Source organism: Pteropus alecto, unplaced genomic scaffold (assembly GCF_000325575.1).
Source record: "Pteropus alecto unplaced genomic scaffold, ASM32557v1 scaffold155, whole genome shotgun sequence".
In the NCBI taxonomy this organism is placed as follows: domain Eukaryota; kingdom Metazoa; phylum Chordata; class Mammalia; order Chiroptera; family Pteropodidae; genus Pteropus; species Pteropus alecto.
The window spans coordinates 21269640-21295037 of NW_006438113.1; the positions used below are offsets into that span (position 1 = coordinate 21269640).

At 37.9% G+C, this 25398-nt stretch overlaps 1 protein-coding gene across 3 annotated transcripts in view; it reads left to right on the forward strand.

Annotated features, from left to right (window-relative positions):
• Positions 1–25398, forward strand: part of ANK3 (ankyrin 3) — a 556993-nt gene that overhangs the window by 513897 nt on the left and 17698 nt on the right. For 2 of the 3 annotated variants that reach the window (XM_025049362.1, XM_025049363.1), the window contains 9 exons: positions 2711–2922; positions 4441–4648; positions 5637–5733; positions 6331–6559; positions 7190–7315; positions 8081–8203; positions 9746–9827; positions 22334–22408; positions 24611–24742. In XM_025049362.1, coding sequence (XP_024905130.1) covers positions 2711–2922; positions 4441–4648; positions 5637–5733; positions 6331–6559; positions 7190–7315; positions 8081–8203; positions 9746–9827; positions 22334–22408; positions 24611–24742 — 1284 coding nt within the window. Of the gene's footprint in view, positions 1–2710; positions 2923–4440; positions 4649–5636; positions 5734–6330; positions 6560–7189; positions 7316–8080; positions 8204–9745; positions 9828–13890; positions 21712–22333; positions 22409–24610; positions 24743–25398 lie in introns of all 3 variants that reach the window. The other variant, XM_025049361.1, reaches the window with a different exon arrangement.

Genomic DNA, 25398 nt, shown 5'->3' on the forward strand with positions numbered 1-25398 from the left:
GGCCTAGAGTGTTTCTCTTACAGATTTTCCTTATAAAAATATACAAATGTGTAGCTTACATTTTCCCCCCTAAAAGGTTCATATTATGCATATCGCTTCATGTCTTGCTTCTGTCCTCACTTTATACACTTTACACAGTAGTCAGTCACTACCTGCCCGACTCCCTGCTTCCCTCCGATACCTCCTCTGTTACCTCCTCAGAGAGGTATTTCCTGATCATCCATTTAAATAATAACCTCTCCTCCTCATTTCCCCTCCTTAGTCACATTCTATTTCCTCTCCTCTGTTTTTTACTTATTTGTTTAATGGTGTGTCCCCCCCACCATTAGAAGGTAATCTCCATGTAAGCAATGTCTTTAGTTTGCTCTCTACTATATCTGCAGTGATTTGACCAGTGCTTGCACGTAGTGGGTCCTTAGTAAATACATGGAAAATGAATGAATCAGAATCATCCTATTGCCTAGCTGCAGGAGTGTCTAGAGTGTGAGTGAACCATGACTTTTCATCTAACCATTCCCTTATTGATGGGCATGCAGGCTCCTTCAAGTTTTAGTCATTACAAGCAATGATGCTTAGCATGTGCTTGTAAGAAAGATGTCAGAAAATGGAATTGCTGGGTGAAGTGATAGGCACATTTTCGTTTTGAATAGATGATGCCCAATTGCATTGTCAAAAGATTGTTGTCATTCACACCTCACCTGCAATGAATGAAAACTCCCGAAATTTTCTCTGGACAAGATGTTATCAGTCTTTAGTCTTACCAAGAAATGGGTATAGAAAGAGATGGCATCTTGTTTTAATTGGAATTTCCCTGTAAATTATCAGGTTTGAACATTTTAATATATGTTCGTTGACCATTTTTCAGCTTCTGTGAATTACCTGTTTGTAACATTTTGCCATTTTCTCTTGCGTTTCTCATCTTATCAACTTGTAACTGCCATTAGTATTGAGCATATTAATCCTTTATTTGTCATGTATGTGTGGCTTATTATCTTTCCAGTCTACCTTTTGTCTTTCAAATTTACTGTTTTTGTCATAGAAAGCTTTCCACTTTTGTATAGTCAAAACTGCTGTATTAGACTTCTGAGTTTTCCATTTTTAGTAGGAAATTTTCTTCTGAGGCCAGAATATATATAGTCTCTTGATTATTTGGGGGAGTAGGGGTATAAAATATCTTAATTTTTTTAAATCATTAAGTCTCTTGTCCAGCTGGAATTTGTGTGTGTGTGTGTGTGTGTGTACTGATTTAGCTTTGTTCTTCCAAATAGAGTTTCAATTATGTGTGTGTGTGTGTGTGTACTGATTTAGCTTTGTTCTTCCAAATAGAGTTTCAATTATGTCAACACCATCTTTTATTCTTTCCCCCATTGATTTGAAGTTTAAATATATGACTTTGATTTCAATTATGTCAACACCATCTTTTAAGAAAGCCATCTTTCCCCCATTGATTTGAAGTTTAAATATATGACTTTGATTTAAATATATTCATTTAAAAACATAATACGCATATAAAAGTAGATATGTATGGACTTACATATATACTCTATGTGTATATGTAATATGTGTGTATGTGTACACATACCGAAATTTGAATCTATTTCATGATTCTCTATTCTTGTCCCCTTGACCTATTTGTCTATTCATATATATAATATACGTATTATATTCTTATATGTCTGTATATATAACTGTTTTATTATGATGCTTGTGGGTAAGTTTTTAAATCTTATAAGATAAATTCTCCCTCACAAATCTACTTTTCTGGAATGCTCTTGGCTAGTCTCAAATAGTATTTCATATGCTTTTTAAAATCATTTATTTTAATGAAACCTACCAAAATGCTGTATAAATTCTGGCTTTTGAAAGAAGATGCATCTGACTGCACTATAGGGGATGGTCTGGAGTAAGGGGAGGTAGTGGTGGAAATGGTAGGAGGCGGTCTCAGTAATCCAGGCAAGCCGTAGTAGGGCCTGAACAAGGGGGTGGCAGGAGAGCAAGCCATTCCAATGCACATAGAGTCAACTGGATGTTGACCTTTAGATGTGAAGTACAAAGTACAGGAGAATGAATCAAAGCTATTGAACTGGAGGACTGAACAAACTGTCTTTCCAAGAGTTAGGACTGCAGGGCAAGAAGTATGTTTGAAGGTAGACAGAAGGGAAGAAGATGTATCTATATGTAGAAAGGCTGAGTTGACATAGGAGGGCCATTGGTGGGAGGCAGAAATTGGTGATGGTGTTACTAAATCACTTGGGTAATTAAAAAAAAATGAAAGAGGTTTTTAAATTAAGTTTAAGAGCCTTTCAGACATATGTAAGTCCTGTTTCACTTTCTTGTGGGGGCCCTACTTTTTTCTGACTCATTCCTAGTTTTGGCAGCTTGAGGGAAGATTATTGTAGATAATCACAAGATGAAGTATTCCTTCTTAAAGAGTAGAAGCTTGTCCATATATGGTAAAATGTCAGTTTTTAAAGACGTTTCTCTTCAGTAGAAATATTTTTCTACAAATACTGATGTAAATACCTTTATAATATTTTTGCAAAGCTTGATATTATTTTAAGCTCACTATAGTTTTCTATTTATCATTAAAACTCTGCTTAGACTACTGAATATAAATAATTTTAACTATCAGAATTACATATCAGTTCATCTCAAGGTATTGTGTAAATCATCTTATTCTCACAGCTTTTTCATTCATTTGTCTTTTCAGAACTGGATAGCCCAGAAGAGCTAGGGAAAAAGCGTATCTGCAGGATTATCACTAAGGATTTCCCCCAGTATTTTGCAGTGGTTTCACGGATTAAGCAGGAAAGCAACCAGATTGGTCCTGAGGGTGGAATTCTGAGCAGCACCACTGTGCCCCTCGTCCAGGCTTCTTTCCCAGAGGGTGCTTTAACCAAAAGAATTCGAGTGGGCCTCCAGGTAATGTTCACAAAAGTTGTTTTCCTTAGTACATGGAGAGAGCGTGTAAGCAAGTTTTGCTCTAGAAACAGTTGTCATAATTCATCTTAATGACATTGCTAATCAAAGCATTAGGCCATTTTGGGAATGAGTAAATATTGATTCCCAAGTATTTGGGAATCAGTATTTCAAATGGAAAGAATTGCAAGTTAGCTTAATTGCTTATATTTGAAAGATACATATTTGGGGAGTTTCTGTGTAAAAGCTAGTTTCTGATGAAAGATCTCTTTTTTTTAACTCTACGTTATTGGTCTCAGTATGTATAGCAACAGAAGCATCAAAGAGCAAATATACCATTAAAAGAACAACCCATATTTGATTTGGTTTATAATATGCTACCTCATAAAAAATCAGCAATAGTGAAACTTGCAAGCTTTCAAATTTTGGTTTAAGTAATTTGTCAATGCTGGGTTTTATCCAAACCAGTTTTTTTTTAACTCTACATTATTGGTCTCAGTATGTATAGCAACAGAAGCACCAAAGAGCAAATATACCATTAAAAGAACAACCCATATTTGATTTGGTTTATAATATGCTACCTCATAAAAAATCAGCAATAGTGAAACTTGCAAGCTTTCAAATTTTGGTTTAAGTAACTTGTCAATGCTGGGTTTTATCCAAACCAGTTGGAATTTGTTTTGGTTTGGAAAGCTGACTGAAAATCTTGGCAAGAATGAATGGTCTTTCGTGTATTTACGCAATTCAGTTAGACCGAACCAGCACTCTTTTTTCTTATCAAATAAGAAAAGTAACCTGAAATAACTTAATTTATGTTGTTAATTAATATAGTAATTAATAGTTTTACTGAAAGTTCATGTTCTGCTTCTGAGGCTGGCTTCTCATGCCCGAGCAGTTGGATTTTTAAGAGCCGAGCACTCCTAGTCCTGGAAATGCCTTCAGTAAACACTCGGAGCTAAAGCTCCCTTACATTTCAGTGGTATGAAGTTCCCTTCAACTGTCTCCCATATTGAATATTTTACCAAATAGCAAAGAGACCAAAGGAAGAAGTTAGGCTTGGTAGGCTAGAACTGAAATCCTTTCAAATCACGAGTGCTTTTTGGTTCCTTAACTCTGAAAACTTCAATTTTTACATGGAGACAGGTTGCCTTTTTAATGTTTTACTGAATATCTTGCATAGGTTTAAAATATATTGGACTCAGCATTTGTTGTCCTTTATGTTGGATTAGACTGAGAGGCTCCTCTGCTGTGAGATTCGATTCCTTCTTTCACACTTCTGTGGTCTACTGGGGAAAATACTCAGGCCAATTGATTCCTGCTACAGCGACAGGTTGTTTGGGGGTTTGTTTATTTGTTTTTTTATGCCTTCCTGAAATGGTGAGAAAAGATGAAGAGGAAAGACATTTTATTGGTTGTGTTTTTTGGTTTTTTCCTCTTCATGTAAAGAGTCAACTTTCAAAAAAGGCAACTGCGTTAAGAGAAAAATGCCCACTTTCACGTAAGGTCCTTTCTCTTCTCTAGGCTCAGCCTGTTCCAGATGAAATTGTGAAAAAGGTCCTTGGAAACAAAGCAACCTTTAGCCCAATTGTCACTGTGGAACCAAGAAGAAGGAAATTCCATAAACCTATCACAATGACCATTCCAGTGCCCCCACCCTCAGGAGAAGGTGTATCCAACGGATACAAAGGGGATACAACACCCAATCTGCGCCTTCTCTGTAGCATTACAGGTGTGGTTAAGTTGTTGCTGTACTTTCTATTCCGTACAAAGATATAAAGTCTTTGAAACTTCCATGCCAACATTCTGCATAAAAGAACGATTTTTATTTTTTACTTGTCCGTCACTTCATTTCTGTTCTCCCTGTAATCATTTCTTTAAGGTGTTGATATCATGGCTCATTTAAAATTCAGTAATATCATTTTCATGCTATTAAGTTTAATACTAATAATGGCATCTTTTAAGGTTATTGAGGTATTATTGAATCTGCTGGAGCATTTAGGTAATCTCTCATTGACCTAGATAGAGGTGACAGACCCAGCAACACCCTTTAGACTATAGGAAATTGGGTGGACTTTGCGGGGAACAGAGCTCCCACACAGCACCGAAGTAAGGGAGAGCAGAAGCAGAGTTCATGCTTCCTCTCACCTACTCCCTTAATGAGTGTAACCTGATAGACTAAATATTCAAGGTTTAGGAGAATACATTTTGTGATGAGCACCTGGAGTCCAGGTTGTTTTTTGGGGGGTTTTGTTTTATTTTGTTTTTAAGAGTAATTTTAATGACCGATTCCCCCTTTTGCCCTGGAACATTGATTCAGGCAGTACAAACAAGCTACTTTCTAACTTTCTTAATAGTTTTTGCCATTTTAAAACTTAAAAAATAAAAGAATTATATTGTCTATCTGAGATGACAAATCTTTGCACTTATAAAATGCACTCATAAACTATGGTTACTCCAATTGTAAGCCATTCATTAGTACCCAGAGAAACAGAAAAGTAAATTTTTAAGAAATCTAATAATATCTTAGAAGGAGATCACTATAAGCCTTTAAAAGTATAAAAGGTGAATAGAGAGGAAAGCTACCTTTAGTACATGTCATTAATCGAAAGTGTCAAAGTTTTGCAAGTTACTGGCTATGTGAGAACAGGATGATGATGCAAATATTACAGGGAGCATCTCCCATAATAAAGTTGACATATATGCTGTTGTTCTCTCAGGAGGCACCTCACCTGCTCAGTGGGAAGACATCACAGGAACTACTCCTTTGACATTTATAAAGGACTGTGTCTCTTTTACAACCAATGTTTCAGCCAGGTATGGAAATAAAGGATTCAAAAAGCACTAAGGAATTAGTTTTATTACCTTTTGGAAAGTAAAGACAGTTGTGTTCAATACCAAAATGGTATTTTTTTTACAATTTTGGTGGTAAAGTTGGATCTAACTCAGAAATTTAAAATTCACTGAGATAAGTCATTGTATCCAGTTCTCACAAAAAGCTAAACTTTATTCCTCCAGTAGAAGTCCTTAGCAACTGTTATTCATAAATACTGATAGGATTTTTCTCCCATAAAATTACTACTCCTTTCAATGGTAAAGTAATAGATTAAAAACTCATAAGCAGGAGTAGAAAGGAAGGCTTATTATCATGAGTATGTGTAAGAGAGTAATAAGAAAGAAAGGGAAAAAAATTCTTAGCACTTTTTTAGCAAAATTACAACAAATAATAAATGTAGAATTTTCCGTGTTTGATAAACAGAGTAAACATCCTTGTTTGTTTAGATGAACAAGTTAATGTTTTGGTTTAGTTCCCTTTATACTCTAATTTTGCTAATGGTGATTTTATTTAGAGATTTAACATTTAAATCACTTCATTTTCATACTTTTGTTTTGGTTTCATTTTGTTTTTATCAGATTTTGGCTTGCAGACTGCCATCAAGTTTTAGAAACTGTGGGGTTAGCCACGCAACTGTACAGAGAATTAATATGTGTTCCATATATGGCCAAGTTTGTTGTTTTTGCCAAAATGAATGATCCTGTAGAGTCCTCCCTGCGATGTTTCTGCATGACAGATGACAAAGTGGACAAAACTTTAGAGCAGCAAGAGAATTTTGAGGAAGTTGCAAGAAGCAAAGATATTGAGGTACCTCATTCAGAACGAGTTCATTCAATTCTATTCCCCAAATGCGGGGTTTTATTTTGAGACCATAATTACACTCACTATAAATGTCAAGTACATTATTAATTTTAGTTTTTGCTTAAAAATTTTGATATAGATTCATTCCTAAATTATTTTAAGTGTTTTTGAGGTGATCTTAGTTGGTTAAAATGTAGTACTAATGAATCGAAGTCATGGTCTCCATTTTCCAAAAGCTACTTGAGGTATCTTATTTTCATGGTCACTGTCTATACACATCACCATGATTTTCCTTTTTCAAACCCAGCCATCAGGTAAGAGTCAAAAAAAACGAACAGACAAACAAACCTTTTGAAGTCTATCTGAATAAACCTTTCTCAAACATGTTTGAAGTTGCTAGAATAGAAATATATAATTATGTCTTGTATATGTCCATGATATAGTTTCCAATCACAGTTACTGAATTGTGAGCCAATGGAGTTATTTTTATGGCATATGGAACCATAAAAATAATTTCCTAATACGGAGATAAATGTGACATAGAAACATGTCATTATTTTAATGTTATGTGACTTCAAATCTCAAAATTTTTTCAATTAAAATTAACATTAAATTATGTATTTTTTTCTCTAAAAGGTTCTAGAAGGAAAACCTATTTATGTTGATTGTTATGGAAATCTGGCCCCACTTACCAAAGGAGGACAGCAACTTGTTTTTAACTTTTATGCTTTCAAAGAAAATAGACTGCCATTTTCCATCAAGGTAAATCATCTTCAACAGAGACTCCGTGAATTTTTTTTTTAAATGCTCTTAGAGAATTAAAAGAAAAGATTCTAATGATTTATTCAGTTTGAAATATCTCACCAAACTCAAATTCATAAGAACAAGGTCAGATTTTGTCCTAGTTCTATCTGAGTGTACTTTCCAGCTAGGAAAGCTTTATAATTTGTTAAAAGAGTCTTTACCTTTTAGACAGCTAATCATTTATGTTTAAGCAAATGTTTATAAGACCAAACAATCTAGAATAATTACATGCATCATATCTGGTTAACGCTCAGTAATCATATAATGGATGAAACTGAAATTCAGTATTCAGGTTTCATTTTCATTTCTGATGGAGCCCAGGGACATTCTGGAGAGACCATCTTCCCTCTCAGAGAACGGAAGGACATAGGACAGTTGTTTTATTGTCATTATTACTTGCTGCTATTATTGTTGCTAAAACTGAGGCTTTGAAAAAACGAAATTATTAGACAGGAAGAAAATGCACATTACTCAGACTGTACATGGATTGTCGGGATAAGAGAAGCAGACACAACAGTCCTGTGTTTAGACTAGGAATTGGACATTCTAAATCTTGCTGAGTTTAAATGTGACCACCTTTGTTGACATGTAATTGTTATCATCATCTTTTCCCCTTTTCCTGCCTCTTAAAGGGCTCCATAAAACAAACATGCTTAACTCTTGTACAGACAGGAATCCTCAGAAAAGTCTTTCCATAACTGTCAACTACATAAATTCTTCTAGATTAGAGACACCAGCCAAGAGCCCTGTGGTCGTCTGTCTTTTCTGAAAGAACCAAAGACAACAAAAGGACTGCCTCAAACAGCTGTTTGCAACTTAAATATCACTCTACCAGCACATAAAAAGGTATCTTTTAATACTGGTTTATTTTAACTTTCTTTCCCTGGTCTTGAAGAAGTGGGCCCTTGGTATGCAATTAAGGAATGCTTTGTAACATGATTAAAGCTCTTGAAACTCAAGTTTTATTAGTCTTTTTGTGTAGATTGACTAAGTCTTGTTACTGTGGTGTCTAATTTTTATGGTTTGTATGATGGAGTCCTCTGTTTATTGCTTCTGCTTCTGCTGGTAGTGCATAGATTTTTATGCTTTCAAATAACATCACATTAATTTGCCATGGATGTACGGCTCTTGATATTTTTCGTTGGCTTCTTTTGATTTGCTTTGCCTTCTAAATCAGCTTGCATTTTGTGCTCCCTACTGAGTCCTTTTCATATCCTGATATTCTTTTCCCTGCTGTCCATTATAATATTCCTTGTCTCTGCAATGCATCTTGGAACCAAAAGGAGACAGAGTCAGATCAAGATGATGAGGTAATATGAATACTTCTGCTTTTACTCTTATCAGAGATAGAATAGAAATTGAATCTGTGTAAAAGAAATTGCAGAGGGCTGAAGTGTGGGAAATGTATTACATTTTTGCAGATCCTAAATTAAGTGAGGTAGAGGGCAAATATTTTTCTTAAAGAATTGTCACTCTTCCTCCGCATATACATGAGTACCTCAGTACATTCAGTAAAATCATAATCCAGCTAATGATTTAAAAAGATGGACTAAAAATCTTTAAACATTTTTAAATGTGATAATTGGCATATATAAATAAATATACATTTGTGCATAGTTTCACTTAGTATCAATTATGTTACAACTTTTAAATCAAGATCATGAGTAATATACGAAATTTTATTATACAAATCAACTTATGTTTTATGTAATGTAAATAAATACGTGCTCCATGGCTATTGATAAACACTTTATATTTAGAGAAATATATCTTGGCCAATTTTTACGGGTATAGTTCAATTAAGCTTTGATTGGATTTTTCCTTATAAGTTATTTCCTAACATTTCTTCAAGTTAGATGATAATTGGATTTTTAACTCACACCTCAATAATAATAAATAGAATTAGCAGGCTTAAGACTCAGTAACATTATTCCTAATAAAGCCATTAACCTGTTTTGCATCTCCTCATCTATACTTTAAGCCTATTAACATACAGAAACAACAGCAGTAATCAGAATAATAAACTTTGTGTGCCTTTTTCCCTGGAATGTACTCACATAGAGTGAGTGTACATTGTGATATATGTGCTTTCAATATGAGTGAATTCGGGAAAATTTACTGCTCAGCATCAGAAGTCTCTGTAATGCTCGTCTTTTATTTGTAGTTCCCTGTAGTCTGCTGTGTTGGTGCTCATATATTTGATAAATGATGGTTATTTGTTTGAGACATTGAGGTGGGGTTGTAGAATCACATTTTCACAAGGAAAATCAAATCCATAAGAAGAAAAATAAGGATAAACAAGATATCAACATAACATTCTACAAAACGTTTCTAAACTGTGAAAATGTCACAGGGAAGTTGGACATGGTCCTTGTTTTTCTTTTTCAGACCGAGAAAGCAGATAGACGACAGAGCTTTGCATCTTTAGCTTTACGTAAGCGCTACAGCTACTTGACTGAGCCTGGAATGAGTGAGTTTTCTAACACATTTACTAATTTATGTGGATTTTTATAAGAAGAGGCATTTTTTTCAATACAATCTGAATTTGGAGGTCATTTGAAAACCAGTGACAAAAGAAAAATTGCCTGCAAGAAAACTTTATCATGAAATCTAATATATTGTGCATACTTAAAGATATGAGGCCCAAACACCCCTAGATCATGGCTTCAAAACAGTTTTTTTTTAAGCCGTTAACTATTTTTTTATTTAGAAATATCTATTGCTTGTCTTTAAAGACCTTGATTTCACTTTGTTAATTATGCTAGGAGATAATGTAAGATATTGCTTTAAATCTGTGCTCAAAAGAGAAAATATTTACTTTTATATATGTAGGATGGTAGAAAGGATGATAAAGTAAGTTCAGTGTCACCTCATTTTCCTTTATGTAGGTAGGTCATTATATCTTAGTCCTGAATCTTTTTCTTCCCATTTTGAAAGAATTGCATCTTCCTACCTTCTTGAGGTAGCATTTGTTTACTGATTCATTTCCTCCTTTCCCTTCTCTCTCCCTCCCTCTGCCCACTCCCCCTGCCCTTTGTTAAATATCAGTTCTAAGGCTGGTCTTCACTAGACTGGTTAAACTCTTTCTTATATCAGTGATTGTTTTGGTTCATTGTTAACTGGCTTGCAAGTACCAAGCTATAGATTCATTCAGTTTATCCATTCATATTATCTCTCTTTCTGCCCCTCCTTCCTCTCTCTCCTTCCCTCATTCTTATGGGTATCACGTCTCACCTCTGGGGATCACTGCATCCCTCAAGATAACCCCTCCACCAATGGGGAACTAAGAGTATGAGAGCAGCACTGTGTTTGACTTAGCAGTGCCACTTTAACCATCAGAGAAATATTTATACAAAAGATGATTTTCAAATTAGTGAATCACTTCTAGCTATTTCCCATTACTCATAGTGACTTGAGTTTAGGGATTATTGAAAATTTGTCAAAGAGCCACAACTTTGGTTTTTCCCACCTCTTCTGAATTCTGGTTTCCGTGAGCCAACACAACATCTAAAGTGTGCAGACGGAAATTACTACTTAGCTCCAGTGGTCTTAGCAGAATCTGGAGTCTGGCTCCTTGACTACGAGGGACCTTTTATATTCAGACACAAAACGGGGAGCATAAGAGAAATGAAGCTGTATTATACTCATGAATGTTGTTGCAGATGTCAGTTTTTCCCTCTAGCATATGATTTTCCCAAAATCATAAAGGCTGAAATTAACTCCCCTTTAAACTACAAAGCAGGGAAGGTATGCATGTGTGTAACTAGGTGGTTTTTCAATACAAGTAAATTTCCTAGTTAGAAGTCTTCCTTGGAATACTTCTAACAAAGCCCTCACTGGGTAGCTGGCTGAGACTCTCAGGCAATATCCTTAAGCTTTGGACAGGGTCAATGGACCAGCTACTTTAGGCCAGAGGTACTCTGGGCAGGTGGACTCCCATCCGATTCTGGCCTCTAAGGACTTGTTTGGGGAAAATGTGAGTTATTAGGTCAGGTGTGTGCTAAGTCAGTTGAATTTTCCCACTTATGAAAAGTGTTGCTACTTTTAGAGTAATATCAATTAAGGTATAGGTAGCTCGTCTTCCTCGACTTTTGATAGAAGAAAGAGGGTACTTTTCTCTGCTTTATGAAAGAGAGCATAAGGATGGTAAACAGAGGAACGGAAAGGACTAAGAGGAGCTAAAAGAAAACTAAGAAAATGGTCATGGCCCCTGAATTGGTGTCAGAATTATGAGTGAATGCAACTTTTACCTTACCACCCTGTCCTTTCCAACCCACCCCCCTACCAAAAAAAAAAAAATTATGGTGTAATTTAGTGCATGATATCCAGAAATTCCCTTTGGTATAAAGAATATCACAAAATGTGTCATTAAAGCATAAAATGTGTAACTGATCAATGAGTTGGATGCTTGGTGCAAAGTATAAAACCATAGACATAGTGCAGAAGACTTCTTTGCTTGATGGAGCTCGGTGGTTACAGGGAAATACTTTGCCTCCTTCTAATAGTTATAAAAATAAATTCTCTCGAAACATTGGACTGAGCCCAAATCACTGAATTGAAGAATCATCAAACCTTCCAATTGCAGTGTCGTGTTTCTAATGGAGTGAAGCAATATAATATTGAGAATTATGGCTAACAGGGGTAATGAATGGGTGAGATTTTCCTTAGTTCTTCCACTTTTCTTTAGAATAATATGTAAGCCCAGAAAAAAGATATGTTCTGAATGTTTGAATTTAAATGTACACTAGGAATGAAAATCTTCACTCTTGTGGGAGTAGCTGCTAATCCAAGGACTGGATTGTAGCAGTGGCACGTGCACAGCATGAAGAGGAGCATAAAAGATGAAGCAGATTCTCATTTCCTCTTCGCGTTATTATTCTGAACCAGTGCTTTCTGGGAGCGAGACTGTACTCAACTTTGACATAAACGTTAGCCCTTGGCAGGCATTCCAAATCTCTGTGCCCGGCTTGGTTTGTTCAGTAGAGCTGTAGAAGTAGAGAGGACTAAGTGTGTGTTTGCTGTCCCCCAGCGAGCGTGTTGACATCATTTGTGTGCTTCTTGTCCCATTGCCAGAAGAACGCTGGTAGTAAATCTGTCTTTCCTAGTGGTAGGTCTACCCTCATGGTTCTCCAGTGTTTGGGGTATCCATGAGTCCCATGAATATTCTGGGAAAGTACCAGAATTGGTACCTCTGCCACTGATAAATATATATACAGAAAAGTACTATATCCCACTGTAGATACTTACATATGGGGTGTTAAAAATATGAATATGCTTTTTTAGATTTCTCCCATGGTACCTTTTGAGAATTAAAAGTATAATAGATTATGAAAAAATACGAAATAAACTATGTGCTGTTATCCATAATGAAGATAACACCAGACACGGATATATTTATTTACAGATGTATTTTTAATATGCAGTATTAAATTTATTTTCCTAAAATCTCAAAAGGTACCAAGACTTCACATCTCATGGAAAAAGTGTACTCTTCTTTCTAAATGCTCTCGTGAAAGTATTTTTAAAGTTTATATATTGTGCATACTATGGCATAAAAATTGTATTACTTCATTGGCTTGTTTGCCATGATATTTGCGCATGACAAAAATGTTTTCAGTTGCTTTGCTTGCTTACGGTAACCATGAGCCATATTTTTTATTTTTTTTCCCCTTTGTGTGTATGTACACATGCATTTTAAAATCATTTCATATTACATTTTCTTTTTTTCTCACCAAAAGGAATATACTGCATGGAAAAGACAAATGCAAACATTCCTTTTCTTTGTTTGTTTGGTTTTTTTTTAATTGACTCAGAAAATTTCTTGCTCTTATTGGCTTTTTATGGGTGTGAAGCATAACCGAATTGTGCATGGAAGATACAGATTTAAAATCCAGTGGCTTCACAGTCTGCACATCAGTTGCCTGTCACTTAACAGTTATTTTGGATTCTGCATGAAATAGGCTTGAGTGGTTTTCTAAAAAAGACTTTTAGATATTTAATGTATAGCCACACACAGTGATATGGTTTTAAGTAGGTGCAATCTGTATCACCAAAAGGTTCAAGGAGAGGGAACATTAGAAATTATTAAATGAGAGCTTTATGGTTGCACAAGACAAGTACCTATACAGGCAAAACAGAACGGCTACTGATATTTCAAAAGCAGCACATAAGAAAGTCAATAGGAAGTAAGGGAACAGTTTTCCATTGTGGTTATTTTTCTCATCACTAATTCTTTCCTCATGTTTTCTGTTTTCCATTGTTGGCCTATTTGGTTGCGATGTGCTTTTTCTGTCTTTCACATTGCTCTGTATTTTTATTTATTTTATTTTAACTTTGGATTAGTTATGTCTCTAGAGGTTTTTTTTTCTCTTAATTGTTCCTTTTGCCTCTTCCATTCTAAATCATGCAAACAATTGTACTTGCTTTTGTAATATTTCAAAGTTTACTGACCAATTTTTTTCTCTGGTCTCTCTGTTTCTCAACCATTTTTGTTGATTTTTGTGTTTGATTTCATTTTTAAATTTAAGAAACAGTTGAACGGAGTGCAGGAGCAACAAGATCCCTCCCCACCTCTTACTCATACAAGCCATTCTTTTCTACAAGACCATTCCAGTCCTGGACAACAGCTCCGATTACAGTGCCTGGGCCAGCCAAGTCAGGCTTCACTTCCTTATCAAGTTCTTCCTCTAATACGCCTTCAGCTTCTCCACTAAAATCAATTTGGTCTGTTTCGACTCCTTCTCCAATCAAATCCACATTAGGCGCATCAACTACATCTTCAGTTAAATCCGTTAGTGATGTGGCATCTCCTATTAGATCCTTTCGGACAATTTCTTCGCCAATAAAAACAGTGGCGTCACAATCTCCATACAATATCCAAGTTTCCTCTGGTAGCCTGGTTAGAGCTCCCACAGTCACTGAGGCCTCTTCGCCTTTAAAAGGGCTGGCATCCAATTCTGCATTTCCCTCTCGAACCTCTCCAGTGACTACGGCAGGGTCTCTTTTGGAGAGGTCATCAATTACTATGACACCCCCAGCCTCCCCCAAATCAAACATTAATATGTATTCCTCAAGTTTGCCATTTAAGTCAATTATTACATCAGCGGCGCCACTAATATCTTCGCCTTTAAAGTCAGTGGTGTCTCCAGCTAAGTCAGCAGTTGATGTCATTTCATCAGCTAAAGTTACGATGGCCTCTTCTCTCTCATTACCCGTGAAACAGATACCTGGACACGCAGAGGTAGCATTAGTCAATGGATCTATTTCCCCTCTGAAATACCCATCATCTTCAACTTTAATTAATGGATGCAAAGCCACTGCCTCATTACAGGAAAAAATTTCTACAGCTACAAACTCTGTGAGCTCTGTGGTTAATGCAGCCACAGACACAGTTGAGAAAGTGTTTTCTACCACGACAGCAATGCCATTTTCCCCACTCAGGTCATATGTTTCTTCAGCACCATCAGCTTTTCAGTCTCTAAGAACTCCTTCCGCAAGTGCACTCTACACATCCCTTGGGTCGTCAATATCTGCAACTACCTCATCTGTAACTTCATCAATAATAACAGTGCCAGTATACTCTGTAGTCAATGTTTTGCCAGAACCAGCATTAAAGAAACTTCCAGACTCTAATTCACTTACAAAATCAGCAGCAGCCTTGCTGTCACCCATTAAAACATTGACTACGGAGACACGTCCTCAGCCCCAGTTCAGTCGAACTTCATCTCCAGTTAAGTCATCTCTGTTCCTTGCACCCTCTGCCCTTAAGTTGTCTACGCCATCTTCTTTATCTTCCAGTCAGGAGATATTAAAGGACGTGGCCGAAATGAAAGAGGACCTGATGCGAATGACTGCGATACTACAGACAGATGTGCCTGAGGAGAAGCCATTCCAGCCTGAACTCCCAAAGGAAGGGAGGATCGACGATGAAGAACCTTTCAAAATCGTTGAGAAAGTAAAGGAAGACTTAGTGAAAGTCAGTGAAATCCTTAAAAAAGATGTGTGTGTAGATAGTAAAAGACCACCCAAATCACCAAAGAGTGACAAAGGACACTCTCCCGAAGACGACTGGATAGAATTTAGTTCAGAAGAAATAAGAGAAGCAAGACAACAAGCTTCTGCCAGCCATTCTCCCTCTCTGCCAGAGAGAGTGCAAGTAAAAGCAAAAGCTGCCTCTGAAAAGGATTATAACTTGACCAAAGTTATTGATTACCTAACAAACGATATTGGGAGTAGTTCATTGACAAACTTAAAGTACAAGTTTGAGGATGCAAAGAAGGATGGTGAAGAGAGACAGAAGAGAATTTTAAAACCAGCAATCGCTTTGCAGGAACACAAACTCAAAATGCCTCCAGCCTCCATGAGGCCTTCCACCTCTGAGAAAGAATTGTGTAAAATGGCTGATTCCTTTTTTGGAACAGATACTATTTTAGAGTCTCCAGATGACTTTTCTCAACATGACCAAGATAAAAGTCCCTTGTCTGACAGTGGCTTTGAAACAAGAAGTGAAAAAACACCTTCAGCCCCTCAAAGCGCTGAAAGCACTGGTCCTAAACCACTTTTCCATGAAGTCCCCATCCCTCCTGTCATTACAGAAACAAGAACTGAAGTGGTTCACGTTATCAGGAGCTATGAGCCCTCAGCTGGAGATGCTTCCCAGTCCCAACCAGAGGAACCCATGTCACCCAAACCTTCGCCTACTTTCACGGAATTAGAACCAAAGCCCCCCACTTCTAGTATTAAAGAGAAAGTTAAAGCGTTCCAAATGAAAGCCAATAGTGAAGAAGAGGACCACAATCGAGCTTTGAGCAAAGGCATGCGTGTTAAAGAAGAGACTCACATAACCACAACCACCAGAATGGTTTATCATTCCCCCCCAGGCAGTGAAGGTACCTCTGAAAGAATTGAAGAAACCATGTCAGTCCATGACATCATGAAGGCCTTTCAGTCCGGGCGGGACCCTTCCAAAGAACTGGCAGGTCTGTTTGAACATAAGTCGGCAGTGTCTCCAGATGGTCACAAGTCTGCTGCTGAAACCTCAGCCCAGCATGCAGAGAAGGACAACCAAATGAAACCCAAACTGGAGCGTATAATAGAAGTCCACATCGAAAAAGGTAACCAAGCTGAGCCCACTGAAGTCATTATTAGAGAAACCAAAAAGCATCCAGAAAAGGAAATGTATGTATATCAGAAAGACTTATCCCGGGGAGATATTAACCTAAAAGATTTTCTGCCAGAAAAACATGATGCTTTTCCTTGTTCAGAGGAACAGGGTCAGCAAGAAGAAGAAGAACTTACTGCGGAAGAGTCATTGCCTTCTTATCTGGAGTCTTCCAGAGTAAACACTCCTGTGTCCCAAGAAGAAGATAGTCGCCCTAGTTCTGCTCAACTCATATCTGATGACTCTTATAAAACATTGAAGCTTTTGAGTCAACACTCAATAGAATACCATGACGATGAGTTGTCAGAACTAAGAGGGGAGTCTTACAGGTTTGCTGAGAAAATGCTTCTGTCAGAAAAGCTAGATGTGTCTCATTCTGATACTGAGGAATCGGTTACAGACCATGCAGGACCCCCTAGCTCAGAGTTACAGGGGTCTGATAAGCGGTCCAGAGAAAAAGTAGTCACTGCCCCCAAAAAAGAAATTCTCTCCAAAATCTATAAAGATGTATCTGAAAATGGTGTAGGTAAAGTGTCTAAAGATGAGCATTTTGATAAAGTGACAGTGTTGCACTATTCTGGTGATGTTAGTAGTCCAAAACATGCCATGTGGATGCGCTTTACTGAGGACAGATTAGACAGAGGTAGAGAGAAGTTGATATATGAAGATAGGGTGGACAGGACTGTGAAGGAAGCTGAAGAAAAACTGACTGAAGTGTCACAGTTTTTTCGTGACAAAACTGAAAAGCTAAATGATGAACTGCAGTCCCCAGAGAAAAAGCCACGCCCTAGAAATGGCAAAGAATACTCTTCTCAAAGCTCCACCAGTAGCAGCCCGGAGAAAGTACTGCTGACGGAACTGTTGGCATCCAACGACGAGTGGGTCAAGGCAAGGCAGCCTGGCCGTGATGGACAAGGCTTCCCCACAGCCGATGAGAAGAAAGCATCCAGTCTGCCCAGCAGCCCGGAGAAAAAGGTTCTTTCCCAACAGACTGAGGACAGCAAGTCCACAGAGGAAGCCAAAGGAAATATTTCACAGAACAAAGCACCAGAAGGGCCCCAGTCTGGGTTTCAGCTCAAACAATCTAAACTCAGTTCCATTAGATTAAAATTTGAACAAGGCACACAGGCCAAAAGTAAGGACATGTCTCAAGAAGACAAAAAGCCAGATGGCCAGTCCAGAATCCCAGTTAAAAAAATCCAGGAGAGCAAGTTACCTGTCTACCAAGTGTTTGCTAGAGAAAAACAGCAGAAGGCCATAGACCTCTCAGATGAAAGTGTGTCTGTGCAAAAAGATTTTATGGTATTAAAAGCTAAAGATGAGCATGACCAAAGCAGTGAAATTGTTGTAAATGATTCTGGCTCTGATGATGTGAAAAAACAGAGAACTGAAATGTCAAATAAAGCAATGCCTGACTATTTTTCTGAGCAACAGGCTAAAGACTTGGCATGTCATGTAACCTCAGATTTAGCAACTAAGGGACCATGGGACAAAAAGGTCTTTAGAACATGGGAAAGTTCTGGAGCCACTAACAATAAGTCGCAGAAAGAAAAACTTTCACATGTACTTGTTCATGATGTAACAGAGAATCACATTGGTCACCCTGAGAGTAAAATTGTTGATCAAAGAAATGAATTTTTGTCTGTGACTGAGAGAGAACACAAATTGTTAACAAATGGCTCTCTCTCAGAAATTAAGGAAATGACTGTAAAATCTCCCTCCAAAAAAGTCTTATATAGGGAATATGTTGTTAAGGAAGGGGAACGTCCTGGTGGCTCTCCCGATCGACCTTCCCGGAGAAGCGAGAGCTCAGTGGGGTCGCACATCCCAGTCAGAATCGCCGACGAAAGGAGAACGCTGTCTACCGATATTCCCGACGGTTTCTGTGAGCTGTCAACGTTTCCAAAACATGAACTATCACAAAAGCTACCCCAATCGAGTATGAGTAAAGAGACAGTTGAGACACAGCACTTTAATTCTCTAGAAGACGAAAAAGTTACCTATTCAGAAATCAGCAAAGTTTCCAAACATCAGAGTTATGTAGGCTTATGTCCGCCTCTCGATGAAACTGAAATCTCCCCCACCAAATCTCCTGACTCTTTAGAGTTTAGCCCAGGAAAGGAATCTCCCTCTAGCGATGTATTTGACCACAGTCCCATTGATGGATTGGAAAGAGTTGCACCACTAGCCCAGACAGAGGGAGGGAACGAGATAAAAACTTTACCTGTTTATGTCAGTTTTGTTCAGGTGGGAAAGCAATATGAAAAGGAGATACAACAAGGAAGTGTAAAAAAAATCATAAGTCAGGAATGTAAGACAGTACAAGAGACCAGGGGGACTTTTTATACAACCAGACAGCAAAAGCAACCTCCTTCTCCTCAGGGTAGTCCGGAAGATGATACTCTAGAGCAAGTTTCCTTTCTAGACAGCTCTGGGAAAAGCCCTTTAACCCCAGAAACACCTAGTTCAGAGGAAGTGAGTTATGAATTTACATCTAAGACACCCGACTCGCTCATAGCTTACATACCAGGCAAACCCAGCCCAATTCCTGAAGTCTCTGAGGAATCTGAGGAGGAGGAGCAAGCCAAGTCATCCTCCTTAAAGCAGACTACAGTGGAGGAAACAACAACAGTTGCACGTGAAACGCCTAACGACGTGAGCAAAGACTCTAACCAAAGACCCAAAACCAACAGAGTTGCCTATATAGAATTTCCCCCGCCTCCACCACTAGATGCAGACCAGATTGAGTCAGATAAGAACCATTATCTCGCTGAAAGAGAGGTCGACATGATTGAAGTCAATCTGCAAGATGAGCATGACAAGTACCAGCTGGCTGAACCAGTCATCAGAGTGCAGCCACCTTCACCAGTTCCTCCCGGGGCAGACGTCAGTGATTCGAGTGATGATGAGTCTATTTATCAACCAGTCCCAGTTAAAAAATATACCTTCAAATTAAAGGAGGCAGACGGCGAACAAAAAGAAATTGCAAAATCTAAAGCTTCTGCTGAAAAGTCTTCCCACCAGAAAGAATTGGAAACTAACGGATCTGGAAAAGATCATGAATTTGGCCTTGGCCTTGATTCACCTCAGAATGAAGCTGCCCAGAATGGGAACAATGACCAGTCCATCACAGAGTGTTCCATTGCTACCACGGCAGAGTTTTCTCATGATACAGATGCCACAGAGATCGACTCTCTAGACGGCTATGACCTACAAGATGAAGATGACGGCTTGACAGAGAGCGATTCTAAACTCCCAAGTCAAACAATGGAAATAAAGAAAGATATCTGGAACACCGAGGGCATTCTGAAGCCAGTCGATCGCTCCTTTAGCCAAAGTAAACTTGAAGTTATCGAGGAGGAGGGAAGGGTGGGACCCGATGAAGATAAGCCACCTTCTAAAAGTTCATCTGAAAAGACGCCTGATAAGACTGATCAGAAGTCAGGGGCCCAGTTTTTCACACTAGAAGGCAGACATCCTGACAGATCAGTGTTTCCTGACACTTATTTCAGTTATAAAGTAGATGAAGAATTTGCCACTCCTTTTAAAACAGTAGCTACCAAAGGCCTAGATTTCGACCCTTGGTCTAATAACCGAGGGGATGATGAAGTTTTTGACAGTAAATCACGGGAAGATGAATCTAAGCCATTTGGTCTGGCTGTGGAAGACCGCTCTCCAGCAACAACCCCTGATACAACGCCAGCCAGAACGCCAACCGATGAAAGTACCCCAACTAGTGAGCCTAACCCCTTCCCATTTCATGAAGGAAAAATGTTTGAGATGACTCGCAGTGGTGCAATTGACATGAGCAAGAGGGATTTTGTTGAAGAGAGGCTCCAATTTTTCCAGATTGGTGAGCATACTTCTGAAGGGAAGTCAGGGGACCAGGGGGAAGGGGATAAAAATATGGTTACTGCCACACCACAGCCACAGTCAGGGGACACCACTATAGAAACCAATCTAGAGAGAAATGTAGAGGCACCTACAGTCGAACCTAACCCCAGCATCCCGACCAGCGGAGAGTGTCAGGAAGGCACATCCAGTGGTGGCTCCCTGGAGAAATCAGCAGCCACTAACACCAATAAAGTTGACCCCAAGTTGCGCACGCCTATAAAAATGGGAATTTCTGCATCCACCATGACCATGAAGAAAGAAGGCCCCGGAGAAGTGACAGATAAGATAGAAGCTGTGATGACCAGTTGTCAGGGATTAGAGAATGAAACTATAACAGTGATTTCAAATTCCGCCAATAGCCACATGGGCACTAGGCCCCAAGAAAAACACGATTTTCAAAAAGATAACTTTAATAACAACAACAATTTGGATTCTTCCACTATACAGACAGATAACATTACAAGTAATGTAGTTCTGACAGAACATTCTGCACCCACGTGTACCACAGAGAAAGCTAATCCAGTGAAAAGCTCATCAGGAAAAAAGACAGGGCTACTGCAAGGACACTGTATAAGAGATAAGCAGAAAGTTCTCGGACAGCAGCAAAAGACAAAGGAATCAATAGGGATTAGGCGAAAATCCAAACTTCCCGTAAAGGCCACTTCACCAAAAGATATCTTCCCACCAAATCCTATGCCAAACATTAAAGTGAGTAAAATGAAGCAGGTTAGTCAATCTGAGAAAACCAAAACCCATACTTCTTCATGTGTAGATGGAAAGTCTAGAATTCCAGTAAAAAACACACACAGGGATAACGTAGTTTCAGTTAGAAAAGCATGTGCCACACAAAAGCAAGGGCAGCCAGAGAAAGACAAGGCCAGACAACTTCCATCCAAGTTGCCAGTAAAGGTAAGATCCACCTGTGTCACCACCACCAATACCACTACCAATACCACCACCACCACCACCACCACCACCACCACCACCACCGCCACCACAGTTAAAGTTAGAAAAAGTCAGCTTAAGGAAGTATGTAAACATTCCATTGAATATTTTAAGGGAATTAGTGGTGAGACCTTAAAGCTTGTGGACCGCCTCTCTGAAGAAGAAAGAAAGATGCAGTCTGAGTTGTCGGATGAGGAAGACAGTACCTCAAGAAACACGTCGTTGTCCGAGAGTTCCCGGGGTGGCCAGCCTTCAGTTACAACGAAGTCTGCTAGAGATAAGAAAACAGAGGCAGCACCTTTAAAATCAAAGAGTGAAAAGGCCGGCAGTGAGAAAAGGAGCAGTAGGAGGACTGGTGAGAATGAAGGCAGTCAGGTTTCTCGAGCACTCTTTGCTCACATCCTGGAGAACGAGCATAGTTTGTAAACACTTTCCAACTCGTAGACCCTAGTGCATGAACTGTTGTGATTGCCTGTGGCGTGACTTAACCGTAGTTTCTCATTTTGTCATTGTCATCTGTATGTGCTGTCTATATACTCCTCTTTCTTCCTTTTAACCAAACTACACTGTAGACAGCTAGGGAAGCATGCTGAAGATATTGGTGTCGTTCAAGATGAGCAACTTTTTTTTTATGTGCTAATGGATATGATTCTGTCAAAATAAAAGCACAGATGTCGAAATCCCATCATGGTGTTTTCACCAACACAACACTTCTGTAACCGCTGTAAAGTAGCTAGCTTGTCAGCATGTTCAATTCCATTACATTGAGCATCCATGTAGTCTGACATTTGGCCTGATACAGGTGAAAATCAAGTGAGCCATGCGACAAGAGAAGTGTTCATGTAGGTGATTAGGACACATTTAAGTGTATAGTGTTAGCATTAGTCTCTCTGTAAAATCTGAGTACTGCTAAAAGCAATTTTCCAGTATCGTATTTTTCCTGATGATTATTTTAATTAAGAAATTGTAAATCGTAGGTCCACAGAGTCCATGTGAACGGACAGATATCAGGATGGCAATAGTAGCCGATCACCTGGGACTTAGTTGGACAGGTAAGTGTGTATACTGCTGAATGAAACAAATACAGTTTCTTAATTTCTTTGTCTTATTCACAACTGGTTCACTATTAAGAAACAAATAAGCAGTGAGTAAAAAATATTTTAATCACCCATAATTCTATGCATATACACTGAAGAACAGAAATTGAAATCCGATTTTACCTTAAATTTAAGCACTTTCTTCACAATGCCATTTCTGATAATATAGGAGAACCTTTTACCTAGTAGCAAACTTATTTTGTGGCATAAAAGAAAACATCGCTAAGGCCTATGGTTTTAAAATAATTCAAAAATTTTAAACATGGTTTATGTCCTCAGAGCAGCTCTCTTAGGCAACAGTTCAATTAATCCATGCCTGGGTTTCACAAATCTTAATCATTCGTGAGTCATCTTCACAATTTTTACGATATACATATATTATCTATTTGTTTATTCACCTGATACTTTTAAGTAGACTCACTTTTATGCTCAAAGATTTATTTGAAAGGAAATCTTATATCACTTTGATAATAGAAAACAAGGACCGTTTTCAATAACTATATAAGAAAAGAAAGGTTCAAATTTTGAGTTAAAATTTTTAAAAATAGGACACACATAAATCTATTCAATTTACAACGGTTTTGTGAAATGAGACCATTTATGATCTGTGTAGAAAAGACTATTTAGCTTGATTACACTGCATTAAAAATGAAGAAAAGGTTCTGTGACAACTGCACATTTCTGCTTTGGAGTTCCCATGTTACCTGGGCCCTAAAAATCCTACCTCCCATGAATCAGAGAAATTTTAACTTCTGTAAGTTGAGTGCATATTTTTTCATGTACAGCCAAAAAACATAAATTAATTATTTTCATATCTAGAGTAATCTTGCATATCATCATTGACATACATTCTATATTCAGGAAAGCAATTATTTATGCTAACTGTTAAAAGGGAGAATATGAAACTAGATAATGACAAACAAGGTCATCTAATTTTTTTTCCTTTGAATGTCCTAAGTCCTGCCCCTGCCCTTTCACATATTAAACCCTCCTCTCTCCTTCCACCCAGTCCCTTGCTCTGAGACATACTGTGGAGCTCTGAAAAGATAGGTGGATGAGTAACAACCAATAGACATACTTTACAATGGTGGTGTTCTAACCGTGGGTCACTAGTGAGTCATGAAATCAGTTCATGCTTTTTGTTTTTAAGTGGAATAGAATGGAAGAGAAAATATCTGTGTATCACATGTATTAAGGCTAGTTTTGCTCCACACATATCTGGTTTCATTTATATCAACACCATGATATACAGTATACTTTTAACTGTAGGCCCTGATCAAAACAGTTTGCAAGCTATCGCATTACCTTAATTTCTTTTGTTCAGCACTTGGATTGTCAAATTGTTGGAAATATTTCTTACGCAGGAGAAATCTTGACCAATTCCTTTTCCATGAAAAGATTTTCTCCCTTTTCTTACATTTTTACAATCATTTAAGGTACTATATAGCTGATAAATTTTAATTGTACAAGAAACACAGTGAAAAGTCTCCTCATCTTTGACTCCTACTTTTCCCACTCCCAAGGCAGCCACTAATACCTTATCTTTCCAAAGACCCTGTCTGCATTAACAAGATTAAGTGTATGGGTATATACATTTAGATGGACAGAAAGCCATCTTTTTTTTTTTTTTTTTTACACAAGTGGCAGCATATCATAGACTATGATCTGGCCGAGGGTCATCGTTTAACCTCCAAAGTGGAGTTCATAAAACTGGAAGTCATACAGAGTATTATGTGAATAAAAGGTGTCCTTCATGAAGATTGCCTAGGGAAAACCCTACCAGAATGTCTTGTGCCATATAATTATGAAGTGTATATCCCTACGCATCTTGTATGAAGTTTACTCAAGTTGAAAGCATAATTTGTCTGAATTAAAAGAATCCAGCAATATCCTCTTTGTACAAATAGAGAATCTTAATAAAATTACTAAATGAAATCTAATTGTAACTAAGTAACTCATTAGAGTTAAATCACAGTCTGTGTATGATCACTACTTTCCTGTGAAGTCAAGGATATAAAGATTAATGCCCAAGGCTGCACTTAGGTTTTACTATAAAATTCCTTTTTTCTTTTTTGTGGCAGTTGAGCATTACTTTTATAAAACATATGTGATAAGAGCAGAGCACAAAATCTTAATAACTCTTTTTCCTTTCTACAGAACTGGCGAGGGAACTGAATTTTTCAGTGGATGAAATCAATCAAATACGTGTGGAAAATCCAAATTCTTTAATTTCTCAAAGCTTCATGTTATTAAAAAAATGGGTTACCAGAGACGGAAAAAATGCTACAAGTATGCTGAAATTATATTACTTTAACTTTCAAAATTGCATATATCTAGTATTTTAGATGAGCCTACTGTTACTAAAATCAGAGTGATCATAACATAATAGCGAGTCTTTTGAAGTCATACTTGTTTAATTTAGTGCTAATATTCTAAACTTCTGTCTTTAAGGAAGCTTTTCGGAAAGCCAAGTGGTAGGGAATTCTTTGCATTTTGTCTGTAGTTCTGTGTGACCATCAAAACTGAAAATATAATTCTAGCTCCTAAATCATGTGGTGGTAGTCAGAAACACTCTAAAGTGACTGCTGTTGCCAAAGATGGACAATCAGGGAGGTAGAGAGAGAAGGACAAAATCGAATTAGGGAATCAGATCATTTTATTCAGCTCAGTCTGTGGTGGCAGAGAATTCGCAAATAGTGTTGGAGACTTTTGTTGCAGGGGGCAGAGTTGGGGAGTGGTGATACACTGTAAGTGCCAACCCACAACAATGTGGAAAAAGTTATTGTACGTTTGTCTATGTCATCTCAAGTTTAGTAAGTCATTAAAATGCTAAGCATCAAATATGAGAGTGACCCATTTTGCCTAAAAGGACAGAAAAGGGCTTAAAAGGCTAGCTATTGTGAAGCTCATCTGCTCTGCATCTTGTAGTGGAATGAATATGCTGC